At 57.8% G+C, this 18053-nt stretch overlaps 1 protein-coding gene across 5 annotated transcripts in view; it reads left to right on the top strand.

Moving 5' to 3' along the window:
• Positions 1-18053, top strand: part of KCNH2 (potassium voltage-gated channel subfamily H member 2) — a 62565-nt gene that overhangs the window by 31646 nt on the left and 12866 nt on the right. For 4 of the 5 annotated variants that reach the window (XR_003516573.1, XM_027574577.2, XM_027574576.2 and 1 more), the window contains 3 exons: positions 1547-1777; positions 16329-16493; positions 17540-17986. Coding sequence is in view for 4 of the 5 variants with exons in the window: in XM_027574576.2 (XP_027430377.1) it covers positions 1547-1777; positions 16329-16493; positions 17540-17986 (843 nt within the window). In the remaining variant the exon portion in view is untranslated. Of the gene's footprint in view, positions 1-1546; positions 1778-2066; positions 2086-16328; positions 16494-17539; positions 17987-18053 lie in introns of those variants that run through there. The other variant, XM_027574578.2, reaches the window with a different exon arrangement.

The following is an 18053-nucleotide window of genomic DNA, read 5'->3' as shown; positions in this document are numbered from 1 at the left end:
GTAGGGCCTGCCTTCGAAGAAACTCGATCTCTCTCTGGGCCTGGGAGCTGGTTTCTCTTCTTCAAAGCTGGTGTGTGTGGCTGGTAGTCTGGACTGCCTTGGGCTCAGGTGGAGATGGAGGCCAAGTCAGGGGTCTTTTCGTGGGACAGGGAACCCTGACTCCTGAGGTTGTTGGCTGCCTGGGAGTTTTGGGGGCCTGGTGAACTGACCTAAAAATGATCCAACTTCAAAAAGTAACTTCCTGGAGCCAGGGTAAGGGAGGGCTTAGGAAAGCAGCCCCCCCCCCCCAGGGGGGCCCTTGTTGCAGCTGCAACCCTTGCCCATGGGATTGCCCAGGGCTGCAGCCCGAGGGCTGTGTCCACTGGAATTGGAGGGGGCAGAGTTCCAACTGCCACCCAAAGCCCCAGCATTAAAGGCCAAAGTGGCCGGAAACTTTTGTGTTTATAAAAAGCTCTTATCCCAGAGCATCTTCCCTGGCACAAGCTGGGTCTGCTGCCTGTCTGCCGCTCACCTGCCAGTCTGGCTTTTGGGGCAGGTGTGTGTGTGGGGGGGTGAGCCATGTCTAGCTGAAATGGGTCTATCAGGGCACCTCTCCTTGATGGGGCCTCACTTCCCCGGGGGCAGGTCCCTTTCTTGGATCTGTCTTCTTACAAGTGGGCCACTGTCTCAGGTCCATCCCTGGCTCTGGTATTTCCAGGGATTGGGTCCCTTTCCTTGCTCCCTATGACCTTGAGTTTCTGCCTGTGACCCTCAGTGTATTTCTTCTCCTACCAGACCTAGCTTCAAAAGCTGGCTCTTTTACAAGCTGCAAGATGTGGGCATGGCTCTGAACTTCTTTTGAGCCTCAGTTTCTTCATCTAAGAAACAAAGATAATGATTACCTTATGGGGTTGTCGGAGCATTATATGAGAAGAAGCATCGCAGATGCTCACGTGGTACCTCCCTCGTCCCCTTTAGAGAGCCCACTCTCCAGCCCCTGACTGCCCTTGGAGGGGTGCGTAAGTCCCGGGGAAGTACTGACCTGCTGGGTCCGCAGATACTTGGGGGAGTGATTTCCTAAGGATCCCCGGGGTAAGGAGTGCCCAGTGAGCGCCCCCCCTCCCCCAGCCGTGTCTAGGGAGCAGGGGTCAGGAGGAGAAGCCGGAGGACCTGATGCAAAGGGAAGGCTAGCCGCCATCTCTGGCCCTTCCCAGGCTCCCTCTCCAGGCCCAGTGTTTATCCCTCTGCCGCGGCTGCTGACACGCGTTGCTGACACCCGCCCAGGCTGGCCTCGGCCCCGGGCGCGGAGGGGGCGGGGGGCGGCTGGCGGGCTGCCCGAGGGAAGCCACGCCGCCAGCCCGCGGGCCCGGGCCGACCCGGCCCGTGGCACCTGTGTCGGGGGCACAGCTGCGTTCGCCCCCTACTGGGGACCCCAGTCCCTGCTGTGCTCCCTGGGGCGGGGAGTCCCCGGGCGGGTGGCTGTGTGTGACAAGAGAATGCGAGGAAAGGGTTGGGAACCCCGAGGCAGGGGTCCCTGCTCACGTGCCCGCTCATCCCCGCCCCCCAGGCCGCAAGTTCATCATCGCCAACGCTCGGGTGGAGAACTGCGCCGTCATCTACTGCAACGACGGCTTCTGCGAGCTGTGCGGCTACTCGCGGGCCGAGGTGATGCAGCGGCCCTGCACCTGCGACTTCCTGCACGGGCCGCGCACGCAGCGCCGCGCGGCCGCGCAGATCGCGCAGGCCCTGCTGGGCGCGGAGGAGCGCAAAGTGGAGATCGCCTTCTACCGGAAGGATGGTAGGCGGGGGCGGGGCCGCGACGAGGGGGCGGGGCTGCGAGGGACAGGGGTGGGAGAAGGGACAGCGGGATCCGGGAGGCCCGAGGGTGAGCGGGGAGACCCGGCGAGTTCCCTGGGGGCGTGACCCCAACTGGGGCCACTGCTGTGGGTCAGGTGGCAGGCGCGGGCTGGGCACTGGGGCGGCAGGACGGTGTGGTTCTCTTCACCACACGCACTCTGGCGGGATGATTTTCGGGGTGGCCAAGGGTCTGTTTGGCTGTGGGTCTGGCGCCTTTGGTTTCTCCTTCCCAAACGTGGGCAGGTTGAGGTAGGTGGACTGGAGTTTGACGGGGCCGGGATGGCAGGTGCGTGGACGGAGTCAGGCTAGAAGGTCAGGTTGGCGGCCGGGCGCTCATCTCCGGCTGGCTACAGGCCTCTAGCTACTCTAGGGCAGCCCCTGCCAGGTGATTGGTCTGGTAGATGTCACTGAGGGCGAGGCAAGGGGGGGATGCAGGACTCTGGCTGGCTCTCGGCTGCCCTTCTCCTGCCTCTCTCTCTTCTTTACTTAAACAGCACCTGGCGGGAGGTGTGTGCCTTTCCCCACAACCTCAGTTCCCTTTGTCTCATATAATGAGAACCCGCCCACCACCCCCTCCTGCACCAGGTGTCTCTGCTCAGACGCCGCCTCCCAGCCCAGCTGCTCTGGGCTTCCGGACAGTGGATAAACAGCGCCCTGGGCGGGGCTGCTCCCCGCGCTGTGCCTACCATGGGTGGGGTGGGCTCTGCCCAAGGAGGGCAGTGAAAAGGCTTTGGGAGCCTTGCAGGTATCAGAGGGCTGGGGAGGTGGCTCTGGAAGTGCCACTGGACTGACCATGGATGCCCAAACTGCTGCTCACTAGTGTGTATCTGACGAACACTTACTGAACTCCTGTGAGCCAGGTGTGGCGCTAGGGTCTTGTAGATAGAACAGTGAAGTAGCCAGGTGAGGTTACTGCCCAAAAGGAGCTTACCTGCCGTACAGGGCACTCTGCCTTCCCCTGGGGGCAGGCAAAGTGAGCCAGCCATCCCTGTATGCACCTGTCCCTGTCCCTAGAATATCCCCTGTATGTTGAGAGTCGGCTGGCGCTGCGCTGTAAAGGCTTGCGTCTCTTCATGGCTCTGTTTTCGAAGGCCTGCACAGCCTGTGACATCCCTGGACAGCCTTAGAGGGCGCACAATCACTGCGGCCCTGTGGAAGAGTTTGCTTATAGAAAATTGGGGTTCTGGCTGGGAGGCAGGGGCCCGGGAGGCTAGATGCAAACTCTGAGGGCAGGGCCCTCTGTCCGATTTTTCACTACAGTCTCTCCAGAACGGTAATCAGAGCAGATCTGTTTTTATATCTGACGGGCCATCGAGTGCTAGCTAGCAGGGGTGGGTGCTCCTGTGTACTGGACGCCGGGCTAAATGTGTCACACTATCTCATGGAATCTTCACAACAACCCTGGGAAGTAGGTACTATTTTTATCTCCATTTTATGGATGAGGAAACTGAACTTCAGGGAAATTAAAAAACTTCCCCAAAGTCACGCAGCTAGAAGGTGGCAGAGCTGCGGATGGAACCACGTCAGTCTGAGCAAGCCCTACTCGTTCTTGCTCTGCTGTCACCTATTAGAAATGACCCCAAATAGTTACAGGCAGATCCATATACTGCACGTTACTTGAGGTACCATTTTATTTTGAAAGTTTGCAGACTATTGGTATAATGAAAAGAATGCAGATGCATAAGTCCTGGGTTCAGGTCTAACACCAGAAAGTGTGTAATATGGGAACTTGGTTACTGCCTTGAGCCTGTTTCTACTTCTAGGATAGTGTGCTCGCTCAGCCCCTTGGCAACAGGGACCTGGGTGCTTCTGTCTTCCCCATAGTGTTTGGGGAGCTGGCCTTCCCGCTTGCCCCAGGCTGGCTCCTTTGGGTGAAGATAGCCACGGGACCCCTCCTGCAGAGGTGCTATCATGGGATCTTGGTGACCTTGAGGATCACTTAATCCAGCCCACTTGAGTTACAGACGGAGAAACTGAGAAGCAGAGGTCTAGTTACCAGTTAATCAGTGGACGAAGTAGGACTAGAACCCAGGCCCCCTGCCCAAGTTCAGATTGTTTCCTCCCTCCAGTTACTCCTCCAAATGGGGCTGTCACCCGGAAAGTCGGATGCCAATCATCTCTGCCTGCCCTCCTGTCTGCTCTCACGTAGTTTCTCCTGTTGGCCCACAGGCTGGCCTTGACCCCCATGTGTCCTGGCACTTGAGGTCTAGGATGCAGGTTTCCTGTGCCTCCCTTCCCTCTGCCTTGAAACGCCTCGTACCTTGGGCGAATCCCTGTGGCCTGGCCTGCACTATGTATGTGTGTGCATGGAGCTCACACTTTCGTGCATGGGCCGGATAGGGAGGCAGAGGCGAGGGATGCCCGTGCCACCCTTGTTTCTGTCCAGGCCTTTTTCTGGGTCTCTGCCTGGGCCAGCCACAGGAGAGTGGGTCCCTGGGCTTCCGCCCCAGGGAGGTGGGTGGCTGGGAAGGAGGCGAGGCCTCTTGCTGGCAGGCGCCACTGTGGACAGCTGGGCTGTGTCGGTGCCTCTAGCCCAGCTCTGTGCAGTATCAGGGCCTGGAGCCAGACAGCCCCATTATTTAGGTGCTGGGACTGCTGGGGTGTGGGGAGGCCAGACTGGCGGGGGGTGTGAGCTGGAGGGAGAGACTCACTACTGGCCCTGTGTCTGTGCCTCTTAACATCAGGCCCAGGAGTAAGGTAGAACTGGGAATAGGGCCAGCAGCAGGGGGCTGGCAGGCGGTTGCACCCCTGCGGGGCCCCGGGCCGGGTCCTGGTGGCAGGTGCTGTCGCTGCACATCTGTGTCCCTACGTGGCTGGAAGGGGGGCTGTGGGTCCCTTGGAGCATGGCTCCTCTTCCCTTGTCCCCCTCATCTGCCGGGCCTCAGGGAGGTGCCCTGCTCTTGGTCCCTTTTGTTCTCTGCGCTCTTTGTTTTCATATTTCTGAGCCCCGCCTCCCACCGAGTTCAGCCGGGCTGCCCGTGAGCCTGGTCTCTGCTCCTCTTCCTCTCCCGGTGTTGGCCTCCCTGCCGACTCCTGCCCCCTCCTGCCCCCTTGGTCTTCATCTCCTTCTCCTTGCACCTGTCTCTCTTTTTCCCACCCTTCAGCGCCCCTGAGCCTTCCTCCTCGCCTCTCTTCCTCTGCCCCTCTGGACTGTATCTAGAAATCTCTTTCTGGCTCCCCATACCTCTGCGTGTTCTGGCCTGGTCTCCATGTCCCTGGGTCCCCAGGAGCCTGTGCGTGGGTGGGGATGGGGGTGTCTCTAGAGAAGAGGCTGTCGGCTTCTGCACTCCAGCTGCAGGCCGGTTGCCGTGGTAACAGGGTCAGAGGGCCCCCACTGCAACAGCTGAGCTGTGGGTTGGGGGAGGGGTGGAGACCACGGGGCCAGCCTGCTCCCCAGTGTCTCTAGCGCCCGTGGGGAGCCAGAGCTCCAGTGGTGGCCCCACACCCACTGGTCTATGGCCCCGAGACTCAGACCTCAGCTTCCCAGGTGCTTGGGCAGACACTTCTGGCATCGGCCACCCTGCACATACCCTAGGCCATTTCCCCATTTCTTCCCTGTCCCCTGAAATCAGACTCCTCAGTGTGATGCTGCCATACTCCTCCCTACTCCATTATGGCTGACCCCTCCCCAAGCTCAGACACCCACCCCCTTTGCCCCGCCAGGTCGTGATCCTCAGGCCTCCAGACCCCCATCAGCTGGGTTGCTGGTGAAGGAGCCCCTGGATAGATTGGGTGCCTAGGCAGGTCAGACAGAGGTGGGGGCCTAGGTGTGTCCAGTGTCCTTGCGATGGGAGCAGACCAGAGTGATCCCTGGGGGAATGAGGGTAGACACAGGTAGCACTCTTCTCAGGGGGCGGAAGCCTCAGGGGGGCTCCCTCCACCTTGGGCCTTCCATTCAGGGCCTGGGCCGCTTGGATATGGGGCCAATGAGGGCCCCTGCCCTTGCCCCTCCCCCTGCCCCTGCATGGTTGCCAGGAGCTGGGCACAGGGGCCTGAGGGGCCCTGCTGTCCTCAGCCAATACTTTCTCTCCAAGGGCTCCACGGAAGGGTCATTCCTGAGCGGGACTAGGGTGCCCTGGCTTGCTTGGGAGCTTCCTGTCCCCACCCCAGCCCAGGGGTGAGTCAGTCTGCCAGGACTGAGGGTGTCCACCACTTCTGGCCTGCTCCAGGGTCTGGAGAGTGTTGGGAGGGCGGCTCCTCCGTGTTGTGTCTGCCATAGCCCCCAGAGAGGAGCTATGTAAATATTTGTGCAGAGCGTCGTCATCTGCGGTGAGAGCAGAGTTTGACGGTGGCCTTGGGCTCTGGGGAGGGGGGCTGTGGGCATCAGGAGGGCCAGCGTGGTGGTGGGAGATGGGGTGAGACTCAGCCTCTTTGCTGCCCAGAAGTGGCTTCCAGGGCAGTGTGACTTGAGAGGTTCCAAGAAAGCCCTTTTGCACTTAAACATCTCCTCTGATAGTGCCCAAAATGCCTCCATTAGGGGAACCTTTGGCTCGAGTGGAGAATGAGCCTTGTTCTTGAAAAACATGTTCTCTCTCATCACCCTTCCCTGTATGCAGGGAGTAATGTGGAAACCGGCTCTTTAGTGTGAGGGACTTTGAGAGAAACTTCCTTCCCTGACCTGGGGAGGAGGGCCCGAAGAGGGGGGGGCCCGAAGAGGGGGTGCGGTGGGGCACCTGGGACACATGATAAGAATAGGAGCGGCTCCGGATGAGCTGCTGTCCCTCCAGGTCCCCTCCTGTCCTTGATCTAGGGGGCCGTGAAGTTCTCCATGCTGTGAACTGTGGTTGGCCTCCAACGGGCCCCTCTCCATTTGGGTCACATGTCTGCTGGACTAGAAGCCCCCTGAGGGCCAGGAAGTGTCTCCTCCTTGGCCCGTATTCTCCCTCACTCAAGTTCTGGATGAGGGGGCCGTGTCCGACTTCCCCCCACTGGATTATAAGCTCCAGGAGGACAGAGAGCAGTCGTGTCTTGTTCTCGGTTGTAGCCCTGTCTGGTGCTCACTGGAGCTCCGTCCATACTTGCTGAATGAACGAACGAACAAACGCAGTGGATGAGGTGGGCAGTGTGCTACATTGCAGAAGCCCTATGCTGGGAGGCAATGACTTAGAACAGTGTTGACTTAGTTCCAGACTAGCACCTGCTTGGCCATCAGCCATGTGTCCTCAGGCCCTGGCCAGCATCCGTGTTCCCTGCAGTGCTCCCCTCCATGCCCTGCCCCCTGCTCAAGACCCCTGCTTGCCTCTCCCCATCCTTCCCCAGACTTCTGCTGGCCCCAGCTCCTGCCTCTCCCTCAAATCACGGAAGCCTTGTTTGTGTTTCCGTTCTCGTTCTTTCTCTTTCATTTCACTTTTCTTTTTATCTTGCTCCCTGGTCCTGTTACCCTTCCCTTAGGCAACCATTCAGATGTACTTACTGTGAATGTGTTGTTTTGCACATGTTCTCGCAAAATGTGTATTTTGTCTGAATACATATAGGTTTAACTTATGTAAATGTTATGCACTATATATTATATTCTGGGGTTCACTTTCCTTACACGGGAGTATGCCTTTAAGCCCATCCAGGTTCTTACTTGACATCTACTCTGTAGCTTCGTAGTCTTTTTTTTTTTTTTTGTAAGATTTTATTTATTTATTTGAGAGAGAACACGAGCGGGGGGCGGGGGCAGCGGGAGAGGGAGAAGCAGACTCCCCGCTGAGCAGGGAGCCCACATAGGGCTCGATCCCAGGACCCTGGGATCATGACCTGAGCCGGAGTCAGATGTTCAACTGACTGAGCCATCCAGGCGCCCCTGTAGCTTCATACTCCATGATGTGTACCCACCTCAGTTTACCTGCCCACTCTCTGGGGCAGCCCTCTCCAGATTTCCTCCATAAATAATGTTGTAGTGAACATCCTCAGCTGTGGCTCCTTTTGGACTCATGTGAGGATGTCTTTGGGATGCCTCCCCAGGGGTGGAATTGCTGGATCACGGGGTATGTGGACACTTAATTCAACTAAGCACTGTCCAGATAGGGCACCAGAATGGCGACCCCCATCACCACCTTCCTAAATAGAGTACCAGATTCCTAGTCCTCCCATAGCCCTGCCACACTTGGCCTTATCTGTTTTTCTAATTTTTGCCAATCTAATAGGTGAGAGTGATAATTTGCTGCTTTAATTTGCATTTCTTTGATACTGTGTGAGTCCTGGCATCTCAGGCTTGATCGCCTTTTGGGTTGACTTCCCTGTGAGTTGCCTGCTTGTATCCTTGCTTACTTTTCTAGTGAAGTTGCTGTCTTTTGTTCTCGGTGATTTGCGGAAGTTGGTTTTATATTCTAGAGATCCAAATGCTTACAGTTAAATATTCAAAATTTGGATTCTAGATATTAATTTCTGCTGAATTGAGATATTGCAAATATCTTCTCCCAGTCTGCTAAGTTATCCAACAAAGACACTTCATATTGATATAAATTAATTGATTTTTTAGCTTTGTTTGGGCTTTGGAAGTTTTGTTTAAGAAATTCTTCACCATCCTGAGGTTGCAGAGGGGTCCATTTTCTTCTATTAATTTAATTGTTTTACCTTTCTCGGTTGGCTTTCGTCCATCCTGAGCTTCCCTCTGTCTGTGGTGTCAAGTAGGGATCAAGTTGTATTTTTTTCCGTGTAGTGAGCCAATTTTCCCAACACACCTAGTAAACAGCCTGTTCTCTTCCAACGATTCGTGGGGCCACCTTTATCATAAGCTAATTGCCCATCTATCCGTGGGTCTGTCTTTGAGCTCTCTGTTCTGCTCCAAACATTTATTTGTCTGTTCTTGCATCAAAACCACACTAGAACAACAACTATGGCATTTAGTATGTCTTAGTATCTGAAAGGCAAATCTTCCCTCTTTCTCCTTCTTTTTAAAGATTGACTTAGGTATTTGCGGACCTCTCTCCTTCTTTATGAACTTTAGAGAAAGTTTCTCGAGTTCCTGGAAAGAAAACCCCCACTAGATCTTGATTGGAATTAGATTAGTTTTATAGATTAATTTGGGGAGAATTGATATTATATTTGTCCCATCCAAGAGCCTGGACTGTCTCTCCATGTATCAGATTGTTTCTGTATGCTTTATTAGTTTAAAGTCCCCCCCCCCCACCCCCCCGCCAAGGCTTTGTGCATTCTTGGTCAAGTCTAGTTACTTTACAGTTTTTGTTGCTATTATGAAAGAGACCTTATTTTTGACTACCTATTCTAATAGCTTTGTGCCGATGGAGAGAAATACTGTTCGTTTTGTTGCTGACCTTGCGTCTGGGAGCCTCACTGAGCTCGCTCTCTTATTTGTTCTAATTGTTTATCTGTTGATTTTGTTGGTTCTCTGGGGAGATGATCCTATCATTTGCAGATAATGCCCGTTTTCTCTATGTTTGGGTCATTGCCACGAGTTTTGCTGGTGGAATGTTGCATCTGACTTCTCAGGACGTTTCCACGTGCACTTGGATTTTGTTTTTTTGTCCCAGTATCCTGGGAGCTGGGCGAATCCTGGAGGGATTACAGCTCTCCCAGTGATGATTGAGAAGCTGTGGCTGCCTGGGTGATGGATGGGGGAGCTGGAATTGGAATGGGTGTCCTCAAGGCATCCCCTGGCTCTCTGGGGTGTGCTGGGAGCCAAGGTGGGCACAGAGTTCTAGAGGCTTGCAGAGCCCTGGAGGCGGGCAGGGAGCCCAGGTTGTTTCCTGGCGGATCTCGGCTGGGTGTCCTTGTTGCCCAGTGGCAGGCTGTGTGGGAGTCACAGTGAGGAGTGCTGGTAGGGGTCTGAGGTTCAGAAACACCAAGCCTTTGAGGCTCCTGGTCTGGTCCCCTGTCCTGGTTCCTGGGCCACCAGCCTTCCTGTTCCATTCTGGTTTTTTTTTTTTCTTAAGATTTTATTTATTTATTTGTGAGAGAAAGAGAGAGCTAGAAAGAGAGCGCGAGCAGGGGAGAGGGGCAGAGGGAGAGGGAGAAGCAGATTCCCTGCCGAACAGGGAGCCCGACATGAGGCTCGATCTCAGGACCCTGAGATCATGACCTGAGCCGGAGGCAGACACTTTAACTGACTGAGCCACCCAGGCGCCCCTCCATTCTGTTGATAAGATTTAATAGCACTTCCACAAAAGACACCTTGATTGTCACTGTGGTTCCAACCACTCTCTAGACTCAGGATGGGTTTGAAATGGGCAAATTCTGTTGTGAAAGGCCAGTTGGTCTCCCTGGATCTGAAAGGGAGCTTGCAGGGTGGGGAGATCATGCTGTCCACACCCACCTAAGTGCAGGTCACTGCCCTGAGGACCAGTCCTTGGACACCTGCTTACCCTGTACCTTCTGTGAAGGCAGCCTGGCCCTGGCCTCAGGGCTTCATCTTGGGTGGGGGTGCTGGGAAGAAGGAAAGCTCACCCCAGAAGCCAGTATACAACTATCTCCTAAATTAGGGATATAGTTTTAAAAATTCTCAACGAGAAGCATCATGGGGGCCAGATGGAGCAGTCAGTAACATCTTTGTAGAGGGGAGTCCTGCGGGTCCTAGCAGGATGGCAAGAGCTGGAGGGAAGAGGGCTGGGGGCTCTGGGGAGTGGGAGTGCCAGGTGAAGCTGGGGTGCACTGAAGGGGCTCTGAGGCAGCATCTAGGCCCCAGCAGGGATGGGAGGGCAGGCTGAAAGGTCTGAGGTGGTTGGGATCAGGGGGCTTCTGAAGGATTCTGGTGGAGGTGGAGGGGCAGACTCCAGGAAGTAGGAGGGGGAAGGTAAAGCTTGGAGGAGGGGAAAGAGAATGGAACTGGAGAGCAGCCTTCCCCATGTGAACGTGGCCTTGTTTCACCTTCCCAAGACTTCTGGGGGCAGGGCAAGGTCATGGCTCCCCGTTTATAGACATGTGGCTGTGTCCCAGGAAGTTGATGGGGCTGGGACCCAGAGCTTGTCTTGAAAGGACTCTTCTCTTGACGCTGTTCCAGTGTCCCTGGGGAAAGGTGGCCCAGGCAGGCTGCCTGCAGGGGGTTTGCAGGGAAGGGGGTGGTGGTCTGGACCACTGCACAGAGGCCCCTGAGGCCCTCTATATGACCCTATAAATCCCTGGGCAGATGTCAGGCTGGACAGGCTGGGGGAGGGGTCTGTATCATGGCTCCCCAACTCTCGCCCTGCAGTGGGCATTCTGCATTGCTCAGCTCCTGGAGTCAGGGGCAGAGGACTCTCTCTCTCTGTCTCTGTCACACACATGCGCGCGCGCGCACACACACACACACACACTCTCTCTCTCTCTCTCTCACTGGCTGGCCGGCCTCTCAGGCTTCCCTACTCTGTCCCCTGGGCCTGCAATGTCCCTGGCCTTCCCTAGGCCCCCAGCTGCCCATGAGAGTGGTGTTAGTGACACGGTGGCCCCTGGCCAGGAGCAGCTCCTGCTGCATCTTCCTGTCGCCGCCACAAGGCTAAATATAACCTGACACTGCACAGCCCTGGGCCGCCGGAGACAGCCTCTCCGCCTGGGGGCGGACAGGGAGGACTGGAGCCCCAGCCTCCTGCCCTCAGTGTGACTTTGGGCCCAGCTCCTCCTGCCGGGAGCCAGGCAGGGAGGCGACCAGGGTGAGGATGGCTGCCTCCCCGAGGTCACCTTCCCTGCAGGGACCCGGCACCCTGCCTTGTTATAGCTCTGGATGCTTCCACAAGGCCATCTGTCATTTCGTCTGGCACCCAGGGCAGGAATCACTTATCCCTGCAGGACACACAGGGAAACTGAAGCTCAGAGAGGTGGGTGACATGCCCACGGTCATACAGCAGTTGCCTGGGTCTCCCCAGCTGCTGGTTGGGGCAGATCGGCTTGGCTCCGTGGGCTCCTCCCTCTGCCTGAGTGACTCTCTCTTCCCCCATCTCATGCTGGGCTCTGAATTGGGGTCCTTCTGACTTCTTGACTCAGTGAGGGCAGGTGCCAGGCCTGTCTTGTTCATGACACCCCAAATGCTCACATGTATGTGTTCAGGGAATGTTTGTGGGGAACAAAGAGCCATGCTCAAAAGAGCAAGGATGACGTCTAGTTTACAGATGGGCAGCCAGAGCCTTTGACCTGAGGAGCCTGTCCAAGGACACTCGGGGTCACCTGCAGTCCTTCCTTTCCCCGCTGGGCCCATGCTGCCCCGAAAGATAGGGTCTGCCCTGTTGAAGCCAAGCCTGGAGCCACACCAAGGCCAGGGGTGCCCAGAAGTGGGAAATGGGGTTTGGGACTGTTGGTGGGGTCCCAGACCCCTGGATGGGTTGGGATGCGGGGCAGGAACATTGCCCCTGGGTGCCCTGCTGGGTGTGGGGTGGTGACAGTGTTGTGTTCTGGTGGATGATGGCAGGGGGTCCGGAGGAACTGTACCTGCTGCACTTGGAATGTGTCCCCTCCCCCACCCATCCCTTCTCCCCTCCTTCGTGACTTGTGGGGAGCTGCATGACCTCCATGGGCCGTTAGGATCCGAGGCACAGAGGAGCCTGTCAGAGGGTGACTATCGATCACCAATGGCCTCCCCGTTCCTCGTGTCCATCCCCACAGGGCCCAGGTGCCCCAAGCTCTGGGAGGCAGGTGAAGGCTGGGCACCCAGGCTTCCGGAGTCTTCAGCTGGGGCTGAGGGTTGGGGAGGATGTGAGTGGGGGATTCTTCAGCGTCAACCACATGAACCAGGCTGGCCCAGGGCAACTGTCCCTTTCCTCCTCCTGCCATTTATCAAGACCGCCCTTGGGCCCAGCTTCTGCTTCACATCTATCATGCCATTCATCCCTCAAGCCCTGTGGGGTGGGCGTGATCTTCCCGTGTCACCGAGGAGCACCTGGAGGCTCGCGGAGGGCAGGTGACTTGCCCAAGGTCATTCTGAAGCAATGAGCTGAGGCCACCCGACTGTACAGCCTGCGCCCTCGCTTTGCGTCGGGGAACCTCACGGCCTTTCCGTGGGCGGTGTGGGCTTCCTACAGCTCCACTCCTGTCTGCCCCTTCCTGGCGCGCTCCTGGTGCTGGCGGCCTCGGGAGAGTGGGCCATTCCTGCCACAGAGTGGCTCCAGGCGGAACTGCAGCCCGGCCCAGCTCTGGGTCCTGTCCGCCTCTGCTCCAGGGGGATCTGCCTGCCCTGGGGGCAGACCAAGGTCGGAAGAGGAAGCGGAGCAGAGCGATGGGCAGGGCCGGGCCCGGGGTAGGTAGGCAAGGGGCTAGGGGAGGGTGAGGGACCGTTCTGTGTGCGCAGTGCCCGCCCAGGGCTCCCCCGGAGGCAGCTGAGCCACGGACTCTGGACATTTCTTCTCTGCTGTGAAGTTGTGCGAAGGTCAGAGCCCCACCACCCACCGGCTTCAATCGCTCTGTGCTGATGCCCAGCTCTGGGTGTCCCTGTGCCCCCACCCCTGTTCTGTGTGACCTTCAGCTGCCCTCAGCGACGCCCCCCCCCCCCCCCCCCGTAAGGCCAACCAGTGACAAGATGGGGGCCGCCGGCTGCTCCGGCCGAAGAGCTGGGGATGTGTGATAGGGCAGTCTGTGGAGGACCCAGCCGACCCAGCAGGGTGGTGGGAGGTAGAGCCTCAGAGAGCCCTGGCTGAGTTGGGGCCACCGGCTCTCCTTCTTCCTTCCATGCCCCCTTGAAAACAGCCGCTGGAGCCTACCCCTCCTCCCCCCCATCCCCACAGCCCTCAGGCAGGGCTCCAGTTCACATTTTTGGAATAACCAGGGCTTTGACAGGGTTATTTGAAAGGAAAAATTCCTTGAATGTCGACAAAGGGAGAGGGCCAAGGGGGCTTTGTGTGAGTGTGTGTCTGGAGTGGGGAGCTGGTCTGTACCGCGAGGGGGCTCGCGGCTGAAGTTTTTGCAGCCCCGGCAGGCGGTGGGGTGGCAGTTTGGGATGCCAGGGTCCCGGGCTACCTGAGATGCAGAATGCTGAAAAGCCTGAACGGAGTGGGCGTGGGCTATTGCCTGGGGTTCAGACTCCTGGGGCTCTGTGTTGGGGGCAGAATCCCCAGGCCATCCTGAAGGGGTGGGCTCATCTGGGTTCCAGACTCGTGGACTTCTCTGAGACGAGTTTCCTCGTGAGGAATGAGAATCAGGGGCCTGGATCACTGGGGTGCCCAGGGGTGGGTGTTGGGGGTCTCCAGGGCTCAGGTTTCCTGGTCTCTGGCCTCTCCTTAGTCCTGATGAGGGCCAGTCCCTGTTCAGGCCGCTGCCGGCCATCACCATATTAGGGCATAAACTCTAGGCGGGCTGTCTGGGTGCCAAACGGTCTCCAGCTGGGCCCGGCCCCCTGCAGCGCCCGACACCACAGCCTGGCTTTAGCCAGGCCATGTCAGAGGCCGGAGGTCAGGGGACAGCTGCTGGAGGGAGACCCAGACAGAGCTCAGGTCCCACAGGCCAAGCCACGAGGGCCAGGATGCGGTGAGTGGAAGGGCTTCGGGGTGGGGCGGAGAATTCCTGGCCAGCCCCTCCCCTGGCCCAGCCCCCCTCAACCCAGTGCTGTCCTGCTGCAGTTGGTTTCAGAGGACCTCCTTCTGCTAGCTTGATCCCACAGCCCTTAGAAGTGCTGATCTGCCTGCCTCTCCTGGCCTTGTCCCCAGCAAGTCCTCCCCAAGCCAGGGAGCATCTCCCAGGACTCAGGCCCTCTGCACCTGGCCTGCTCAGCTGAGGCTCGGCGCCCAGGGCCTTGTTGGCAGGCATCAAGCACTAGCTCAAGTCTGAGGCTGCCAGCTCCAGGTTTGTTGGCCTCTTCCTTGACTCAGTTCACCACCCACATTTGCTCTCCACCCTTCTCCTTCTTGACCCTTTCCCCACTACCCCATCCCTCACACCTGCTGCCAGGGCCTCCTCCCTGGTGCATCGTTGTAGGTGCTGGGCCCTTCAGAGGGGATGTAGACACTGGGGAGTTAGGCCCCTACAGTTCACAGAAGACAGATGAGGGGGAGCGAAGGCAAGGAAAGAAGTCTCTGCCTCAGAAAGAGAGGGAGAGGGGCGCCTGGGTGGCTCAGTTGGTTGAGCGACTGCCTTAGGCTCAGGTTATGATCCTGGAGTCCTGGGATCGAGTCCCACATCGGGCTCCCTGCTCAGCAGGGAGTCTGCTTCTCCCTCTTGACCCTCTTCCCTCTTGTGCTATCTCTCATTCTCTCTCTCAAATAAATAAATAAAATCTTAAAAAAAAAAAAAGAGAGGGAGATGAGGAACATGTCTGGTCCCTGTAGGGACCATAAGGAAGGAGGAACAGGGTGTTTCATCCAGGAGAGCTTTCTGTGGGTGGGGGTTCTGAGCTGGGCCTTAGGCAGAGGCTAAGACTGCCAAGGTCTCTTTCAGACGAGATCGGGTGCGTTCAGGGTGGTATGGCCGTAGCCAGGGTCTCTTTCAGAAAGCGACAGAGATCGGGGCGCCTGGGTGGCTCAGTTGGTTCAGCGTCTGCCTTCAGCTCAGGTCAGGATCCCAGGGTTTTGGGATCGAGCCCCACATCAGGCCCCTTGCTCAGCGAGGAGCCTGCTTCTCCCCTGCCTGCCGCTCCCCCTGCTTGTGCTTGCTCTCTGTCTCTCTCTCACTCGCTCTCTGTGTCAAATAAATAAAATCTTAAAAAAAGAAAAAAGCGACAGAGAGAGGGGTGAGGGGGCAGTGCTCTGGATAAGGAGCAGAGGTGGACTGGGTGCATTTGGCCTGGAGGACTGACCTCACCTGGAATAGGGGCTCTGGTGGCCAGAGAGAGAGAGAGAGATTGGGAAGGGAAGAAAAAAGTCAAGGAACAAGAGAGAAAAATGAGAAACAGAAACGAAAGTTCTAGAAGCAGTGCTTCTCAACTCTTTGTTGAAAGATCACTTGCTTTATTTCTATAAATATCAGACCAATCCTTTTGTGAAACACAAAATCACACGCTTGGATGTTGTGGCAATACCAAATTGTGGTAATGGTTTTGAGACTCTTGCCCTCAACGTCTGAACCCACCTTGCCGTGGACGGGCATAGCAGTTGGTGCTAATGTGGGGAGAGCAGAGTCAGAGACAGAGGGACTGCTAACCCCTCTCCCTGTCCAGGCCACACCAGGCACTTGGCAGGTACTGACTTGTTTCATCTTTACAATACATGAGAAATGAGTGATTATCATTCCCATTTCAGAGGGGAGGAAGATGAGGCACAGGGAGGCTAAATAATTAAGGGGGGAAAAAAGCATGAGTGACAAAGCAGCAGAGCTGGAATGGGAGCCTGGAGGTCCTGGGCCTGAAGTCTGTGGGCTTCCCTGCAGCGCTAGACTGCCTGGCACGAGGGACAGCAAGGAAAGATCAAGAGGCTAGGGAGGGGACGAGCAGAGAGGCCCTCACAAGGAGCAGCACGCTGGAGTGGACAGATGGAGGGAAGGAGCTCAGAGTGGCAGGCACATGGCTGAAGGAGGGGTCTGGGCAGGAGACACCGCGGAGGAGGGGCCAGGAAGTGGGTATGGGGCCTATGGGGCCGGCACGGACCGGCCCAGTCGGGTTCTGCTCTGCCCACCCGAGGGGCCCCGGTGCCACAGTGGCCAAGTCCTCTGCTCTTCAGGGAGCTGCTTCCTGTGCCTGGTGGATGTGGTGCCCGTGAAGAATGAAGATGGAGCTGTCATCATGTTCATCCTCAATTTCGAGGTGGTGATGGAAAAGGACATGGTGGGGAGCCCGGCCCATGACACCAATCACCGTGGCACCGCCAGCAGCTGGTTGGCCCCAGGCAAGTGCAGCCATGCTCTCAGGTCCCTTTCCTGAGGGCTTGAGGCTCCCCAAGGCCAGTGCTCTGCAGGAAGGGATGCTGGGGGGAGAACACCAAGGGTATGGCCTAGTCCCATATGGCTCAGGATGGACAGATGGGTGGGGTGACGGATTGAGCCCAGATTCACAGGTCCTTGAGACAGGACTGCACCTGGTCTCCTAGCCCTCCCTGCTTGGGTTCCTGGAGTGGTCCTGTGTTGAGCCCCAGGAATGGGGGATTCACCCTTCCCATATGGCCCTGGCCACCGCGGATTGGCTCCCCAGCTCATCAGAAGGCTCTGTGTCTTAGGGACTCAACTCCCTCCCTGTGTTGCTTTGGGTCCCTGGGCCTTGTTCCTGGATTGGCCAGCTCCTTGCTCTGGCCATGGCTGAGTGGGAAGAGGATTTGAGGGGAATGCTCACCATGGCTGGAGAGACGGAGGCCTCATCTCGTTCTCCCATAACACAAAGCCACCCCCCCCCCCTTCCTTCCTGACGTCCTGGGCTTAATTTTAATGATGCCCTCAGAGTCTTGGCAGAAGATTCCAGCTCTTGGTTCCTCAAGCTCCAAGAAGGCGGTATTAAGAACACTGGCCTTACCTGTTTTCCAGAGACCATCTGTAAGACGCTGGGGTATGACAGGGTCTGGCCGAAGGCCATGGCATTACTCCTCCATGCAAATGCGGGCCCTGCCATTTACTGTGTGACCACTAGCACATCACACGACTCGAGTCTAAACTGGGGATAATGATACCCACCAGCACAGTTGTGAGAGGCATGCGTGGTTTATGCAGAGCCCACCATGACCTGTGAGGTATTGTCAGAGCCTTAGATAAGATTGTCTTCTGGAGGTCTTTTGAGACTTGAGTTCGGTGCAGTGGGAGTTGGGGTGAAGGGGTGCCGGCTGCCAGGGCTCCCGCTTCCCCTCCTGCCTCCCCTCGGTGGCTGGGGCTCCAGCTCCCAGGCTTCCCTGCTCTGGGCTGCTCTCTTGGCGGTCCCCGTGGCCACTTGCCTCCCCTCTCCCCGCAGGCCGAGCCAAGACCTTCCGCCTGAAGCTGCCTGCGCTGCTGGCCTTGACCGCCCGGGAGTCCTCCGCGCGGCCAGGCGGTGCGGGCAGTGCGGGCGCCCCGGGGGCCGTGGTGGTGGACGTGGACCTGACGCCTGCGGCACACAGCAGCGAGTCGCTGGCCCTGGATGAGGTGCCGGCGATGGACAACCACGTGGCGGGGCTCGGGCCAGCGGAGGAGCGGCGCGCGCTGGTGGGCTCCAGCTCCCCGCCGGCCTCTGCGGGCGCGCCCGAGCCGCACCCATCACCCCGGGCTCACAGCCTCAACCCCGACGCCTCGGGCTCCAGCTGCAGCCTGGCCCGGACGCGCTCCCGGGAGAGCTGCGCCAGCGTGCGCCGCGCCTCCTCGGCTGACGACATCGAAGCCATGCGCGCGGGGCTGCCGCCGCCCCCGCACCACGCCAGCACCGGTGAGGGCCCGGGAGCCCTGCGGAACCTGCGAGAACTGCCCCGACGCTTCCCCGCCCGCCAGGCCTG

Source organism: Zalophus californianus, chromosome 12, assembly GCF_009762305.2.
Source record: "Zalophus californianus isolate mZalCal1 chromosome 12, mZalCal1.pri.v2, whole genome shotgun sequence".
Classification (NCBI taxonomy): Eukaryota; Metazoa; Chordata; class Mammalia; order Carnivora; family Otariidae; genus Zalophus; species Zalophus californianus.
The sequence above is the reverse complement of the archived record's forward strand: the minus strand, read 5'-3'. Positions and strand labels throughout refer to the sequence as shown.